At 40.3% G+C, this 17,145-nt stretch overlaps 1 protein-coding gene across 1 annotated transcript in view; it reads right to left on the bottom strand.

Moving 5' to 3' along the window:
- Nucleotides 1-12,084, bottom strand: part of DNAJC21 (DnaJ heat shock protein family (Hsp40) member C21) — a 34,881-nt gene extending 22,797 nt beyond the window's left edge. The window contains exons 1-5 of the mRNA XM_069096113.1: nucleotides 11,759-12,084; nucleotides 4,585-4,678; nucleotides 1,324-1,447; nucleotides 782-904; nucleotides 144-448 (exon numbers count right to left, since the gene is read on the bottom strand). Of these exons, the coding sequence (XP_068952214.1) occupies nucleotides 144-448; nucleotides 782-904; nucleotides 1,324-1,447; nucleotides 4,585-4,678; nucleotides 11,759-11,855 (743 nt within the window). The 5' untranslated portion in view covers nucleotides 11,856-12,084. The remainder of the gene's footprint in view (nucleotides 1-143; nucleotides 449-781; nucleotides 905-1,323; nucleotides 1,448-4,584; nucleotides 4,679-11,758) is intronic.
- Between the last annotated feature and the right edge of the window lie 5,061 nt (nucleotides 12,085-17,145).

Raw genomic sequence — 17,145 nt, 5'->3', positions numbered from 1 at the left:
GAAAAAAAAATCTGCTGTCAAAGAAACAAAGAACAAATGTATGTAAATGCTAAGGAATTGGACCAAGGGGGAAGCCATCATGATTCATGTTTAATTCCTTGCTATTTATTTAAACAAATGGAAAAAAAAAGTTGATGACATACTTGGCCTGTTTTAGCTTCTGTTTCCTCCTCATCTCCTCTGCTTTGCGGGCCTTTTCTGCATTCTGCTCTTCTACAAGTTTTCGATGAGCCTGAACCCTTCGATCCCTTTTCCGAATAAAGGCCACTAGCTGACGAACCAACTCATTCTTCTCTTTTCTTGCTTTGTCTCTAGTCTTTTTGTTCTCTTTTTCCATCGCTCGCTTTTCCCAGCGATTGGAAGCTTGTCGGGTGTCATACTCTTCTTTCCAAGCAAAAGTCTTTTGCGTGCAGAAACTCTGCCAATATGCATAGAAAGGATGGACTACCTATAGGGAGAAAGAGGCAAACATTATCACCTGGATAGGTGATTTGTATGCTGTTGTGTATACTGTGTTTTCACTCCGTGGAATTTCATTCTTAGGAAGGGAAAGAAAATCATTCTGAAAATCTTTATCAAATAAGTAACTATTCCAAAAGGGAAGGAAAAAAAGCTGGTAGGGAAAAAGGAGACACTGAAACAACATGAAGATAGAAAACAAGGAAAAGATGTGAAAATGGAGACAACAGAAACTAGCTTTAAAACATCAGTTACAAAATCAACATTATAAAACAGTCAATAGTTTTTGTTTTGTTTCGTTTTGTTTAAGAGGCCTTTTTACCGTGTCATAATCACTCTGGGAATCTCCAAACGTTGGGAATTCTTCAATGTCATCCTCGATCCTAGATTCTAACTCTTCCTTCACAATCATTTCAAAAACATTCCGGTACACTGCATAGAAGCCCTGAAACGTGAAACAGTTGTTACTAGGACACAAAACACGTATTTGTTTTCCTATTCTAGCTACAGAACGAGATCACCGTCATAGCCACGGGAAAAACATCACCAATGTTCCAAAACAACAAAACCAAAACCAACCCTAGCTTCCAAAGCCCATTGAAGTGCATCCAGCACACTCTAACTACACCCTGGATCTGGGGTATAATTAGTGACATATTACCCAAGTGCAAGATGATTTTGATTAAATGTTTATCACCAGCTGAAAACTTAAAACTACTCAGTCAATTTTTTTTTCCCCATTTGCCAAATTGAACTAATTTTATTCTCCTTCTGTAGTAGCGTGCTTCAAACATTCTTAGAGACTCGTTCTACAGCAGGGCTTGGTGTGAAATGAAGACATTAAGCTGAAACATTTGCTTTTACCTTTTCATCATCTCCATACCCAGAATAGCAGGTGACAGTAAAATAGTGTAGCAGATCTAAGCTGTCATCTTGATAATCTCCATCAGCTCCTCCTTTGAGCAGAGCCTCCCTATGATTATCATACCTAAGAAAAATACAACAATATCAATGAAGGCAGACTAAACATGAATTTCAAAATGCTCTACTCTGGAAAAGCCAAAATATTATTATTTTGATATGTGTCTAAGACACAACAAAAAATGTTATGGAAAAACAGGAATATCTAAAGATTTTGTAATTTTTCTTCAAACTGTTATTAATGATGACAAGAAAATGACCCCAACTTCATATTAACTTCATTAAATTCTTGCTTTCAGTTTATACAAGAAGAGGAATGTAATAAAGTGTGGTATTTCCATATACTGAATGTTACAAATAAACCCCTCCTGCCCCTTGCTGCCATCAGGCCTGGGAGGCAAGATAGAGATGGTGATAGAAAAGACAAAGGAGGGAGGAGGGAATGGGCCCTTTCACTGCTTCTCTTGGAAGGCAGAAGGGGTGGCCATCCTTCTCAACCTCAATCAACAAGTTTTTAATAAAGGCTTATTCTGTGCCAGGCACCATGCTAAACACTGGGTATACAAAGAAAGACAAAAAACCAGAGACCTTGCCTCAAGGAGCTCATACTCTAGCTCCTAAGTCACTCTATCATCCAGGAGCAACCATGGTTACTGACATCATGTAATAGTAATGGAATTTAAAGATCTCCCTGTATTGGCTTGGTTTTTGGATTGATTGTGTTAAAAACCAGAGCTTGTGAATCCCACTTGTGGGATGGACTTGTTGATGTGAAAAGAGAGGGCTGAACTGGGAGGAGCTGGTGACGTGAATTTAAAGAGGCACAAGCAGAGAGAGGCAGAAGAATTTTTTGGAAGCAGCATCTTGGAGGCAGAGAGAAGGAGAGGATTGCTGAGGGCCAGTTTGAATTGCCCAGAACTTTTGAAAGCTGCCACCCAGAGCTGCCAAGGACTGAAGAGACATGGCTGTTATGCTGGTACTTTGTCTGTCTGTTTTGATGTTGTTTTGCCATATTCGTCCACTGGTGAAGGACAGTGCTGTTGTTGCAGAGGTCCTGGAACCTTGCTGTTGGTTCAGAGCTCCTGAGACTGTTCTGCAGAAAGAGAGTGAATTCTGTCCACTGGTGATGGACAGTGCTGTTGTTGCAGAGGTTCTGTAACCTGGCTGTTGGTTCAGAAGCCCTGAAGAATGATTTTCTTGTTGTATGTTTAGAGAAATCCTGGAAGAGGGTTTTGCTAATGTTTTCAGGGGTCCTAGGACTGTTCTGCAGACAAAGAATGAATTAATGAGGACATTGGCAATGTATCTTGTGGCCTGGCTAAGCTTTGCCTCCCCAGGAACAAAGATTGCTGAGAACTTGCCTCGGGTCAAGATGAAGAAAAGACCTGTCTTTGGGTATTAAATGCTGTGCTTAAGCTTGTTGTAACTCTGGGGTAGATTCGATTGTGATCCAAGGGTGGGGAACTTTTGACTTTTTTGTGTTCTGTGACTGACCAAATGAATGTAGTTTACTTATGATTGGAAACTAATCTCCATTTGAAAAGAGGGGCTTTGTGGTTGACTAAATGAATGTACTGCCTAGGGGTGGAGTAGTATAGTATTTAGAAGAGGGACTTTGTGATTGATTAAATGAATATATGTCCAGGGATGGAGTAGTACTTGATTGAATTACACTTGGTGAATGCTGTATTTTGAATTATGCTATATTTTTATTTTCTCTGTTTTTAATTTGTCACTGAATAAAATGGAGAGCAGCTATGCTGGTATTTTTAACCTTGGGAAGTTGCCTTTGCTTGGCATTACACATCAGTCAGGGGAGTTCTCTGGGTCCTCTCCTCAGAGGAGCTAGACTGCACATCTAGTTCTGTAGGGAAGGGGGGAGGGCAGGCTCCCTCCCAGTGGGGGGTCTACACCCTGGTATTTTGTATCCTTTGGTGCAGGGGTCTCCTCAGAGGTCATCTAACCCAACTCCCTAGTGACCAATCAAGTTCACTGCTTTGCCGAAGATTGCAGAGAAACAGTAGCAGAAGCAGGATCTAAACCCACATCTTTCAACAACCAAGCAGGACTCTTTCCACCATCCCATATTACCTCAAAATTTGCTATAACACCCTATCCCCGATTTTTTAAATGAAGTCAACAGAATTTTCTTAATTGCCAACTTTGTCAAAACATTCTATTATGCAAAAAAAAAAAAACTGTGATAAAGAATACTGCTAGCTCTTTGTAACTGAAACAGTTTACACATCCTTGGGACATGTCACACAACAATCTATTTTACAAAACTTCATTCATGACAGAGAACTAAGACCAAAAACTCCACCAAACATTTCAATTTAGTGAAAAAAGTAATTTATCAAATTACTCCTTTGTTACAATAGAACTAAATGAAGAAAGGAAGCCCCATCTAGAGAAGGCTTAAAGCCCAATTTTTTCATAGTTTTATATATAAAATTATGAACATTAAAAACATTATTTTCAAGTATTTGCTTTTACATGTTTCAAGACTTTTTGTCTGAACCCAAAAACCCTGCCCTACACCTTACCCTAGAGGCTCATGAACCTGTTTTACACCCACACACACACACTTTTTTGATAAGTGTATTTCAATATAATTGGTTTCGTATATAATTCTATACATTTTATTTTATACATTTAAAAAAACAATTCCAAGAAGTGGTCCATAGGCTTCCCCAGATTGTCAAAGGGGTCCACAACACAAAAAAAGTTAAGAATTCCTGCGTTACAGGGGCAAGCAGAGTGACCTCATCAAAATAAGAAGTTATTATACATGAGACAGAATAAGTACACTATATATCATATTAAATTAATATTATACTAATTATTAATAATTATTAAATTAATAAATACACTAATATCCTATATTATAGAAGCAAATCTAAATCTATGTAGCATATTTTTAAAAATGTATTTACTTTTAGTTTACAACATTCAGTTCCACAATCCCTTGAGTTCCAAATTTTCTTCCCCTCCCTCTCCTTCCCCTTTCCTCCCCCATGGCAGCATATAAGCATACAATTCAAAATAGGTTATACAAATTATGTAGCATATTTTAATATGCTAGATGTAATACAAAGATGTTTTTAAAAGGTTCCTTTACTGACAATTCTATATGTATATATAATTATATACATACATACAGTCACACACACGTACACGTATGAAAAACATCTTCTTATTTACCATGCTCTTTCCTGAGGGTCACTCAGCACATCATATGCTGCCTGGATTAATTTGAATTGTTCAGCAGCTTCTGCTGCATTATCCAAATTTTTATCTGTGAAAAAAAAATCATCAAAATTTAGACATATGAAGAATAGGTACTCAAATCAATTTAAGAAATATTAATTAAGCATCTACTGGGTGCAAAGCAAAGCATTAGGTGCTGGCCTGGGCTTCTAAAGTGCTTTTTCTCCTACAAACATCATACAAATCAACACAGCCTAAGTGACTAGCTAAAGAATAACTCTAGTCCATATTTGCTTTAAGAATCTATGACCACATAAGGACACTCAAGAGGTTAATTATGACTCAGTATGGTGTAGCCTGCCCCATCCAGCACTTCATCTAATAAAGAAGTCACTTTATACACATTTTCACTTGTTTCAAACATCTGTGACTTTGTTAGTCTGGTGCTCTCTCCATCCATGTTGACCACAAGTCCTCTGCACTGTAGTAGGCAAGCTTCAAGAACTTTTGTGGCTAAACTTCTCTCTCCTTCCTTGAATGACAAATTCGCCATCTGTCACTCAGACCAGATTAAAATCTTTTGCTGACTAGAAAAGCCTGTCAAAACTTGTCCCCACATTGGCATGGTCTTCAAAGACAACAACTCATATTTATCAAGGCCAAAGTTTAGCTGGGATCCCATCTGTGAACTTGATTTTTTTTTTTAAGCAATTGGGGTTAAGTAACTTGCTCAAGGTTACACGGCCAGGTGTTTCTGGGTGGCTGCTAAGTGTCTGAACCCAGATTCGATCCCCAGGTCATCCCAACACTGGAGCTGGTGCTCTTACTCGCTGTGCTACCTGGCCACCCCTGAAGTTGATTTTTTAATATTTTAATAATTGTATGTTAATAAAATTGGTTTCCTTTGTAATCCTATAGGTTTAATGTTATGCTTTTAAAAAACACTGCTCTGTGAAAGGGTCTATAGGTTTCACCAGACTGCCAAAGGGCTTCATGACACACGTTAAAAAGTTAAGGACCCTTGGCCTTAGCCCTTAAACAAGGTACATTCCTCACAACAACCTGTGTGGCAGCTAGCCCAAGTAGCAGTATCCTCATAGCTGAGAAAACAGAGGCATAGAAAGATAAAGTTATTTATCCAAAGTTTCTGAGCTGTGAATTGAAACTAGAATTCATGACTCCAAACTCATGATTATTTCAACTATACCTTGCCAGATTCACTTCCCTGACACAAAAAATAACTATTCAGGTACACTTTAAAAGGATGCTCTCTTTAATGTTAAATCATACTGTACATTGCCCACATTACCTGTAATTATCCTCTCCAAAGAAATTTACAAAAATAAATCTTAATGAAGAGAGGTAATCACCTCTCATTCACTATATTTCCTTAATCACAGAAAGCAATAAGATCTTTTTGCCTCCCTTAAAAAAAAATATTCTGAGTCCATATAAGGAATTCCAAAAGTACTGGTTACATTGAAACAGCTCTATAAAGTCAGAAGAAACTGTTACAAGTCTTATGGTGCTGGAATAAGGCGCCCCTCTCCCCACACGTCCTCCCCACCCCCAGTCTCCTAATGTGTAGCTCTCTGCCTCTTAGATCTCACCAGAAGTTCAGAGTACAAATGTAAGCTGGCTCAAAACCAAATCATAATACTTCACATATTGCAATTTGCATCAACCCTTTATAATTGAATGTTTTCTAGATCCTAAAGAGACCTGCCAACATCTTAGTACTAAACCGTTGCAGACTTCTGCCAAATCCCTGATCTCTGCAAAAGTAGGATCAAAATTTCACCTTCCCTAATTTCACTAAGTATCTAGGTATCAACTCTGAATTATGCAAGAAAATTAATTACACTAGCCTCTGACCTGGCAATCTTACTATTAGGCATACAAACCAAGGAAGCCAAAGACAGAAACAATGCTCTACCAAAATATTCAAAGCACCATTTTGTCGGAGCAAAGAACCAGAACCAAAGTGGGATTCCAGGAAAAGAAAGGAAGAAGAGGGGAATATGCATTTATTTACTACCTACTATGTGCCAAGGAGAAGACTAAGAACCTTTGTTGTTGTTGTTGTTTGTTTAATAAATATTGCATTTGATCCACACAACAACTCTGCAAGGCAGGTGCTATTATCATCCTCATTTTACAGGTGAGAAAAGTAAGGCAAAACAAGGTTAAATGCTCAGGGTCATATTCCTATTAAGTGTCCAAGGCAGCCAGACTTAAGCTGGGATCTTTCTGACTCCAGGCCCAGCGCTCTTATCTAGTGAGCTAAAGTGGCAAAGAGAGAATGGCTTAACAAAAAAAAAAAAATACAGAGCACATGGAATGTAAAGGAATATTAGCATGCACTAAGAAATGATCAACTTTCAGAGAAATATAGGAACGTTTGTATAAACTAAACCACAGAGAAATAAGCAGAACCAAAAGAACAATGTATACAATGGCTACAACAATATAAGAGAAAATAAATGGACACTAGCTAATGATACAGGCTCCTCCCTCAAAAGACACAGTCAGAGAATTACTAGGACAGAATAGTGCATACCCTGTCAGATGTGATCACTGTACTAGATGCTTTTGCTTAACTGTTTTCATTTTCCACAAGGGAGATATTCAATCTGGAGGATGGAGGTTGAAATGACTGCAATGTAATGACAAAAGGCATCAAAATTAAATAAATAAAACCAACTTCAAAGTCAAACTTCTATTACATGAAAAACTAGAAATCTGGCTAAACCACGTGGAGTGTGATTTTATAATCTGGGAATAGGTATAAAGGGTATTTTTTTTTTAGCAGGGGAAAAAGCAAAACAGCTTGGAAAACATTGGGTCCAAGGCAAATCTGGAGACACCACCTCAAATTTCCTATGTCCTTAGGCTTGGACAATTCTGGCCGAGGTTGGGGTCTGGAGGAATATGAGTGGAGATAACCTGCTGTGGTATAAATCAGTTCTGGCCATCCCTAGTCTGAAGACCCTCTGGGATGCTAGCAATCTTCCAGAGGCCACGAAATAGACTCACAGCATCCAAAATAGCCACATGGCCTTCCCATAAGGTGGAACTCCTCCAAATCTAGAAACCAGCAATGTGTCTTAATATAAATTGGGATGCATGTAAACCTAAGCATTTGGTCAGGGACATTTTCCACAAAGATGGATTTTTCATGTGCACTGGCTGTGACTATTGCTTTACTTTATAAGCCAATTCTACCTTACATAAGTTACTTGACCCTTCTGGCAGTGTTTTCCTATAACAGTTGTTCCCTACTAATATTAGAGTATTATTCAGTGGATTCAAACAGATAATGTTTATCATTGTCAAACAGATAATGAACATAAAGCAGTCTGTAAATCAAAAAGGACTATATAAATGCATGACATGATGATGATAATGATGGCCTACTTAGGGCAGTTACACAGAGAGGCAACAATCAGACATTTATGACACCTATTTCCAAATTCAAAAACTTTACATTTTAGTCAAGCTTAAATTCTGTCATCTTGGAGGCAGTGCAGAATTTCTGATAATCAGCTATAGAATCAGGAAGACATGGTTTCAGTCCCACCTCTGAAATATATAGGACCATGGCAAGTCACAGCCTCTCAACATCTGACCTAATTCCCTAAGATTATAAATTTCAGATAAACTGTAGATCTGGATTGGTGGAAGGAGTCTCCTCATCCAGGAACTCCCTCAACCAATAAAACCTATTAAAAAATCTTGAGTTACAACTCAAGGGACCTTAGAGTTCAACTACTCCAACCTCACAGTCAATGAAGGAACTAAATATATGATATTCTTAACATGATCATCAAGCACATTAAAATACTATTTGTGGAGCTGTGAACTGATTCAGCAATTCTGGGAAACAATTTGGAAATCGTACCCTAAAAACCACTAACCTATACATACCTTTTGACCCAACAATATTATTATAAAGCACAAATACCACGGAGATAAAAGATGGCAGGAAAAAAATTCATATGCCCAAGATTATTTATAGAAGCACTTTCTGTAGGAGCAAAGAACTGAAAACGAAATAGTTGGCCATCAACTGGGGAATGGATGAATAAACTGTGGTATATGAATGCAAAGTGACTGATACAGAGAGACATGGGAAGACTTGTATGAACTGAAGCATGGTAAAATGAACAGGACCAGTACAACCATTTATGTAATGACAATAACATGAATAAAAATAACTTTTAAAGACCTACAAACTCTAATCAAAGCAACAAATAAAAATTTCTTCAAAAGACCGACAATGAACCACACCTACCACCTCGTGGTACTCTCATATATGGTATATGTGTTGATTTGTTTTGCTAGATTCTACATATAACAAGAAGGTTGGGTTTCTACTCTAGGAGGTGGAATAAGGGCAGCAAATTTAGTGTGAACAGATAAAACAGACACACAAAAAGAAAATGTATAAATAAAACTTATTTTAAATATCTAGGAAATTAAAATGTTCAGAAAGATACACATAATTTTATTACTTCTCTGTTAAACATTATATTATGCTATATTATATTATATTGTTTTATGTATATATACTTCTTAAAAAACAAACTATATTTAAGTGTTTTACAGTTTCTTGTACAAGCCTCTTGTGTATATTGATATATTTGTCTGTTGATGATTAAGTTCACAATAAAAAACATTTTTGATGATGCTCTTCCAGCCTCCACCTGAACACATCTACTGATGGACTCACAATCCTGTGTGTGAATAGCAGTTTTTATTGCTGGGCAGCTTTTTAGCAATTAAGGATCACAGAAGTACTGGTTTTGAGCTAGAACTGACTAGTTACTCCCTCATTTTATAAGCAAGGAAAATAAAACTCACAGAGGCTAATCAACTTGCCCTAGGTTACAAAGGCGGTAAGAGGAAAAGCAAGGACCTAACCTAGTCCCTTCCAACTCCAGTTCAGCACATATTCCATGATATCCTTCTATTTGTGTTATTAGCATTCAAATGATGCTATTGGCTCATACAGAGCTTCTCATTCATTCTGAACTTGTATAATTAATTTTTTTTTACCTAAATTCAGGACGACATTTATTGCTTTTAAATTGCAGTTGGTTGTTTTCAACCTCACATTTCTATTCACTGACATCACACTGGATTTTGATTCTGTCATTCAATGAATTAGTTATTACTAATAACTTTATAATCTACAAATTTGGTAAATACAAACTATGTGTTCTTCTAAACTATTAATTAAAACACTGAGCAGGGCAAAGCTAAGGAAACCTTTTTTTTTAAATTAATAGAAACCTCCATTTTGGATATCAAAGGATGCAAAGATCTTATCAAAGACTGAAACTTCCAATATTTCATGTAAGATAATAAAGAACAAATATTACTAACTCCATATATAAATAAAGTTTAAATGACAAAGTTGAAAGTTGAGTAAAGCTAGCAATTTTAGAAAAAAGCTGGCTCTTGATGTTTTGTATATATAGCTATTGATCCATTCGTTTGCTTTAGGGATTTTTATTATTGTTGGGGAGAGGAATGGACCAAAACCAAAGCTGGAAAACTACTCAAATATAAAATCTTAAAACCAATTTTAATCTCTTACTAATTCTTCTTTTTGAAACTAACACTTTAATCTGCAACATCTGGTCTTACACCACATTTCATTAAACTATACTTTGGTACAGAATAATCCTGGTTAGAATAACTATAAACAACTAGTTATGATACAAAAATCACTGGAAAGGTAAATCTAGTCACTAAAATAGGTACCACTGGCCTAACAATCAAAAAAATTCCTCAGTGATGAACTTATAAAATAATGCTCCAAAGTTGGAAATTAGTAACCCTGATTCATAAATTTTCTATCCTGAAAGACTGCTGCTATTACCAGGTTGTGTTAATCACTCAAACTATAGAAAACTGATCCAGTTATGTCCTATTCATCTTTCTATCTCCCTATACTACACCTAGCACACAGGAGCTCAACAAACATGACTAATCAATGATAATAATAAAACATAATAACAAACTCTATCAAAGGAGTTTGTGCATCCATTGTGTAATTTCACAAATGGAAAGTTTAAATGACTTAAATCTCACAAACCACTTGGGTGGGGTCTAAAAGCCCATACAAAACCCACAAAGAAGCCATGTTTTTCAGACATTTCACTTTAACACTATACCACCCATTACACCCTCAAAACCTTCTTAGGTTGAAGAATGTCAGGTCTCCATTGAAAAACTGATGAGCAAATCTGGCTAAAGATTTACTTCACTACAGGTGGAGAAATGGGAGAAGCTGGAGCTAGGAATATACCTCCCCGTGGCTAAAATTAAAGCCCTCTTGCATCTTGGAAATAGGGGGCTCTGAGAGACAAAAGATTATATTTTTGAAAGTTGCTGTGGTCAGAAAAGGGCTCTCGGCACAGACCACCCAGACTCTAACTTCACAGGTGAGAAGGCTCCTCCGTGCACCCGCCCGTGGCCGGTCACCGGCTGGGGTCCGAGATGGGATCCCAAGGCCAGAAGCTCAAGCGCGGCCTGACAAGCAGGAGGGAGCCGTCAGCTGCAGGCTCCCCAGGGCAGAGGGGTGGCAAGCCCGCACTTGTACAAATAAATGTGTCTAGGCTGATGAGCTCTGGCTGCCCAACCCCTTTCCTGACTCCCCCTCCCCCTTCTTCGCTTCTCTAACAGCAAGAAATACTACTCCTATTATATAAATGATATGTTATGTTCGCGGCTTTGAAGTTGGGGGGGGGGGGGGACGGCATTCTCGCTGTAGAGAAGCCAGGAGGAGCAGAGCGACTTAGAGGAGGGGGCGAGGGGAGGCAGCGGGGGTGGTCTGGAGGGAACCTCTGCGGGATGGAGGTGAGGGGGTGGAGAGAGAAGAGGGGACGGTTCCCACCTGGGAGTGGAGAGGGCAAGTTACTCAAGGGATAAGATGGGGTTGAGGAGCATTCAGGAAGGGGAGAAACCTGTCGCGGGGGGTGGAGGGAGCCACAGATTGTTTGGGGAGGTGGGGAGGAGGACTTGTCTGGACTGGGAGGGGGGTTAGGAGGGGAGAGGAGCGCTCGCTGGGCAAGGGGGCGGGATGGGGGATGGGGCATTGATACCCGGCCGGGGGAGGCGGTTGGCCGAGTCGGGGTCAGGCCCCGGGGCTGGTAGTTACCCGGGTGCCATTTCAAGGCCAGCCTCCGATAGGCCTTCTTCAGCTCCTCCTCGCTGGCGTCGCGCCGCACCCCCAGCGCCTCGTAGTGACACTTCATGCCGGGGCCGGGGGCCCGGCAGGAGGCTACGTCCTCCTCCTCCTCTGGCCTCTGGAAGAGAGGCGGCGGCGCCGGCGGCTACCGGAGGAGGGAGTGGAGCGGGAGCCGGAGCCAGAGTTGGAGCCGGCGGCACCACATGGAGAGGGGGCGGGGCCTGTCCCGGAAGGAGCCCAGAGTCCCGGTCGGTCCCGAGCAGGGCCCAAGACCGGCCCAAGAAGGTGGGGAGGGGACGGGAGGCGGGGAGGAGGCGGGGCTCAAACCAAAGAGGAGGGGCCTAGACGGAAGGGCGGGGCCTCTGGAGGTGGGAAGGGAAGCCGGAAGGGAACAGAGCAAAGCCAAGAGAAACTGGTTCGGATCAGGGGGCGAAGTCTAGAAGGGAGGTGGGGATCCCTGACAGAAGGGGCTTGCCTGAAGCTGGGAAGGGGCGGGGCCTAGCCAAGACGGGGCAGAGCAAAGCCTGGAAGAGTTGTACACCGAGTAGGGGACGGGACTTAGGTGGGACCGAATGAGCCTAGACAAGAGGGAGCGGAGCAAAGACGAGGAGGGGCCACTACTCCAGAGTGACGGGAGAGAACCTGGTGGACTTGCTCCCGGGGATAAAAAAAAAAAAAAGAAAAAGACAATCCTGCTCTCCGGGAGCTCACAATTAAAAAGGGAGACAACAGTGGAAGTTTCCGCTGTGTCAGATAGAAAGGTTCCGTGGTCTTTTAGGTTCAAATCATCAAGCATTTATTAAACACCTACTGTGTGACAAGTATATGTGCTAAGTGCCTAGAATGCAAAAAAGGGGGGGAAAAACCCTTCTTTTAAGGAGCTCAGTCTAAGGGGGAGACACCGTGAAAACAACTATATACAAACAAGATAGATAATGGATAAATGGGGTGGGGGGTCTCAGATAAAATAAAGGAGGACTGCGAAAGGTTTCATGTAGAATGTGAGACTTTAACTGAAACTTGAAGGAAACCAGGGAAGCCGGGAGGCAGGGACGAGGATTCAGCAACAAAGCAGATGGTAATGCATCTTCTTTAGTGTTATTTCCAATGATAAAAATCGTATCAGTTTTTGAGGCTGAATCCTTTGATGGTGCCAAGAATTTTGATGGTGAGAACTTTCTTTTCTAAGTCTTCAGTAGCTCCCAAAGAAGCAGTTGCCAGGCTACAGTTTACCAGAGTTGCTTCCAGGGCTGATGGCTTCAATGGCAAGACTGAAAGTGGGACTGTTGGTCTGGCAGTGGGGTGTACTACTCCCCAGGCCCTCAGGCTGACCTGCCAGTTGGCATTTGGTGATGGTGGTAGCAAGAAACAGGAGGGCCCCTTCTCCACAGTGATTGCTCCTCTCAGTGATGGCTGTGGGATAGCTAGGGGGAATAGTCAGGAAGACGAGTACTCAAGTTCAAATCTGCTCTCAGACACTCTGGCAGTTACCCTGGGCAAGCCACTTAACCTCACCCCATCTCTGTTTCCCAAATTGTAAAATGGGACTAATAATAGCATCTACCTTAGAGTTGTTGTGAGGTTCAAATGAGATAATATCGATAAAGCACCTAGCACATAGTAGGAGCTTAAGAGATGTTTGTTCCTTTTCCCTTTTTGCCCTCTGTAGAGCCTTGGGCTGGAAGCAGAACTAGTGATGGGGGTGGGGGCGGGCGGGAGGGTGCCCACTGCTATTCCCAAGCCCCAAGTTCAGAGTCATGCACTATCTCTATCAAAATATGCAGAAAGGTGGCGGTGCCAGGTTTAATTTGCCTGGCATATGCCGCCAAAGAAATCTCTAGGTAGTGGTGGGAGGACAGTACTAGGAGCATTAGAATAAGCCTCCCTTTTAGAAGATGACATTTGAGCCAAGCATGGGAGGAATCCAAGTATTCTATAAAGTAGAGGTAAGGAGGGAGTACATTTCAGGTAAAAACTGTGCATCCCATATCTGTTCGGAATTAATATTTACCTTAAGGTCCAAGGCAATGATAATTTGAGGACAGAAAGACTACTGATGTTTCCTCCCTGAGTTCTGAATCAGTGCGCACCCACAGAAAACAGTTCCAGCAGACAAGGAGATGTAACCAGGATTCCCCGAGGGAAAGCTGACACCAGATTGTAGAAGATGCTGGTAGCTGCAGCCCAAGCCTCTCTCCAAGGTGTTGAAGAATAGTGAAAAAACCATTGCTATAGAAGTGATCAGACCAGGCAAGTGCTGTTCAAAAATCCCTGGCCATACCCAAAAGCGAGTAGGGTAGTTGGAAAAGAATCGTGTTTAGAGTAACAATCAAATTAAGGTTTATAGACAGTCTAAAAACTGTGTGATTCTTAGCATCCTCTGTCTATTTCTCTGGCACCATTACTACAAAAACAGAAGGGGATATCACAGAACTGAGGCCATTTTGTATTTTTCTTTGTTTGATGCATTGTCACTGCCAAAAAAATCATCCCCACATGGTTAGCTTAGAGGTGATGAAGAAATATAGTAATAAAAAAATTTAAAAAATAGTAATAAAAAAATTAAAAATATAGTAATAGGGGCGGCCAGGTAGCACAACTAGTAAAAGCACTGGCTCCAGTGTTGGGATGACCGGGGATCAAATCTGGGCTCAGATACTTAGCACCACACCCAGAAATAACTGGCTGTGTAACCTTGAGCAAGTTACTTAACTCCAATTGCTTAAAAAAAAATTATATATATATATATATATATATATATATATATAGTAATAAAAAAAAACTGGTGCAGTATTTTCAAAGCACCAGGAAGATAGGGGCCCAGAGAAATATTAAAGGAATATAAAGGAAATTTAAGCCCATTTTATTATGCAAAATAGCTAAATATACTTTTGATATTCACATGATTTCATATTTACACAAGGGGCTTAAACAGGAATGTTCCTCCATTTGATGAGCATATTTCTTCCCATGTAACATGAATGTGCCCATTGGCATTTTTTAAAACCACTAAGAAAACTCCTGATTAGTGTCCCCTTATTGGGCTGCCTCCAAAATGATTATCTGGGATTCCTAGGAGGGCAGACTTTGGTCACAAGAAGACACCCCTTTATGCCAGACTATAGGAAAAAGTCAACAAACCACTCCCATCCTTTGTCCTTTTCCTTTTTTCTACTTTCCTCTGTGTCTTTTATTTTGGGGGGTGGGGGAGATGAGGACTGTAGAGTGGGGTGAAAGCAGGTAGATTTTTTTTCCATTCTCCAACATGAAGAGCAGTTAATGGTATCTTGGGGTGAAGAAGATTATGTGTTTTCCCAGCCAGCATGAGCATAGAGTTCCTTAGTGTGGATGTTCCCAGATTAAGACAGGGTAGTAACTGGAACAGTAAGTGAATCAATGTGAATGTTTTATGTGTTTTCTGTGAGTCATTTCCTCCAGTATTTTCTGTGAAATAAAGGCTGTTCTCTTTCATTAGGCATTTTGTCACCTTGAGTGCTTTTGTAGATACTGGAGATTATTTTCTATGTTTGTGGAAATCTAGGCACTAGCATATTTGGATATTTCCCAGAAAAAAATTCTGGGAAGAAACAAATCAAAAAGTGACCATTTGGGTCAGTCTCCAAGTTCCGGGTTTACATGGACCGAGTCTGATTTCAATGGGTTAGTCAAAAAAGAACTGAAATTGTGCCATCAATGAGACACCTTCATATTCCAATGAAATCCCTTCTCTAGTCATACACAGTCATAGTGCCACTCTGATTTAGACTCCTCCAAAAAGGTAAACACACTTTGAAAGCAGTGAATAAGAAATTCTTTTCCCACTGGAAACTTCAATGTCCAAATAATCTCAGGGAAAATGACAACGTCCTGGATCTCTTACTTCTTGATGTCAGTACTTAAAGCCAGGTCCCCAGCGTCCCTAATTTAGGATTATTCAAAACCCCCAAGCCAGTCTGCCCAAGAAATCTCCCTTAGCTGTCCAGAAGCCTGGATTCTGGGATCACACACCACACACACAGCAGCTTTAGCTACATGGGCAAGTACCTGTCTCTCTCTACTATGTGCTTCTGAAAGGATTCTTGATATTGCTCCAGCTGCTGCCACCCCTTGGGATAGATAACAATGCCCAGGTTTGGGAACTTTATTCCTAGGCCAAGTGCACCTGGAGCCTATGGTAGGAGGCTTGTTTTTCACCTTGGTGCTTTGTTTATTGGGCAGTGGGTCAAGAGGGTTGTTACATTGTCTGACCCAGGAGAAGGCTATATAATACGTGATGTAAGACTGTTTTGGGGCTCACTTTAAGAAGTTGTGTGATTTGACCAGATGAGACTCTGGGCAGCCATTGAGAGCCCCCTGGCTTTGAAAAACCCAGATGTTGATGCTTCCCTCTCTGGTAACTGTGATTTGGTATGGATGTAATGGTTGGACAGTTTGGAAGCCTGTCTGCTTGATCTGTTTTTCTGTCTCATAACTTGGCTGTATACTCTGAAGTTTGGGGTGCTTTTCCCCTGAACTAGGTAAACGATATGTTTGATTGATTTAAGTAAGCTTGTTAACCGATTTTGAGTTGCTTCCCTTTAGAAAAGCAGATCTAAGAACCTGTGTTCATAGCCACCCTGGAGATGCTGGGGTGCTTGCTGCTACAGTGGGCAAGTACGTATCTGCTTCTGCCCTAGACCCCATTAACTACTCAGGGTTGGGGAAGGAAGAAATTTACTCACCCAAAGTCACCATAACCTATACTCCAAAAAAAAAAAAAAAAGGCACAAGGAAAAAACTGAAAAAAGACAAGGGATGAGAATGGCTTTCTGACTTTTTTATATAGGCTGTCACAAAGAGGTGGTTCCTGACCAAAACCAACTCTTCTGAGTTCCAGATAATCAACCAGTCATTAGAGGAATACTGCTTGTAATTGGAGATTAATCAGTTGTCTTCCTCTTTTTTAACAAGGTGCCAGTGGGCATGACCCATGACAGGGAGGAATGCTAAGGAAATTGATTAGGGAACTCCCAGGGATTAATTTCCTTTACATTTAAAGTTAAAAATATCATCAACATCAAACTTAAAATCAAAATAGGAAATCCTATCTCACATCAAAGAATAGTAGAGTAATTGTAATATTGTATAGTTTTTGGTATAGATTTGGTATAGATTGTGAAAATTAAGACTTGTGAAAATATCTGTTCAAGGGAATTTCCCATTCAAAAAAGCATGCTGTACATTTCTTATATTTATTCTTTTTCTTTATTCTTGTATTTTCTTATAGTTCTTTTACATTTCTTTCTCAATTTTCCTACGTATCACTTTAGACCATTTTCCTCTGCTGGATACCCTCTTCTGAGCTATCACCATTGGTT

This window comes from Petaurus breviceps, unplaced genomic scaffold, assembly GCF_028583685.1.
Source record: "Petaurus breviceps papuanus isolate PSGF00001 unplaced genomic scaffold, PetGlider_PUasm1.0 229, whole genome shotgun sequence".
In the NCBI taxonomy this organism is placed as follows: domain Eukaryota; kingdom Metazoa; phylum Chordata; class Mammalia; order Diprotodontia; family Petauridae; genus Petaurus; species Petaurus breviceps.
Note: the sequence above shows the minus strand (reverse complement) of the source record. Positions and strands in the feature narration are given on the sequence as shown.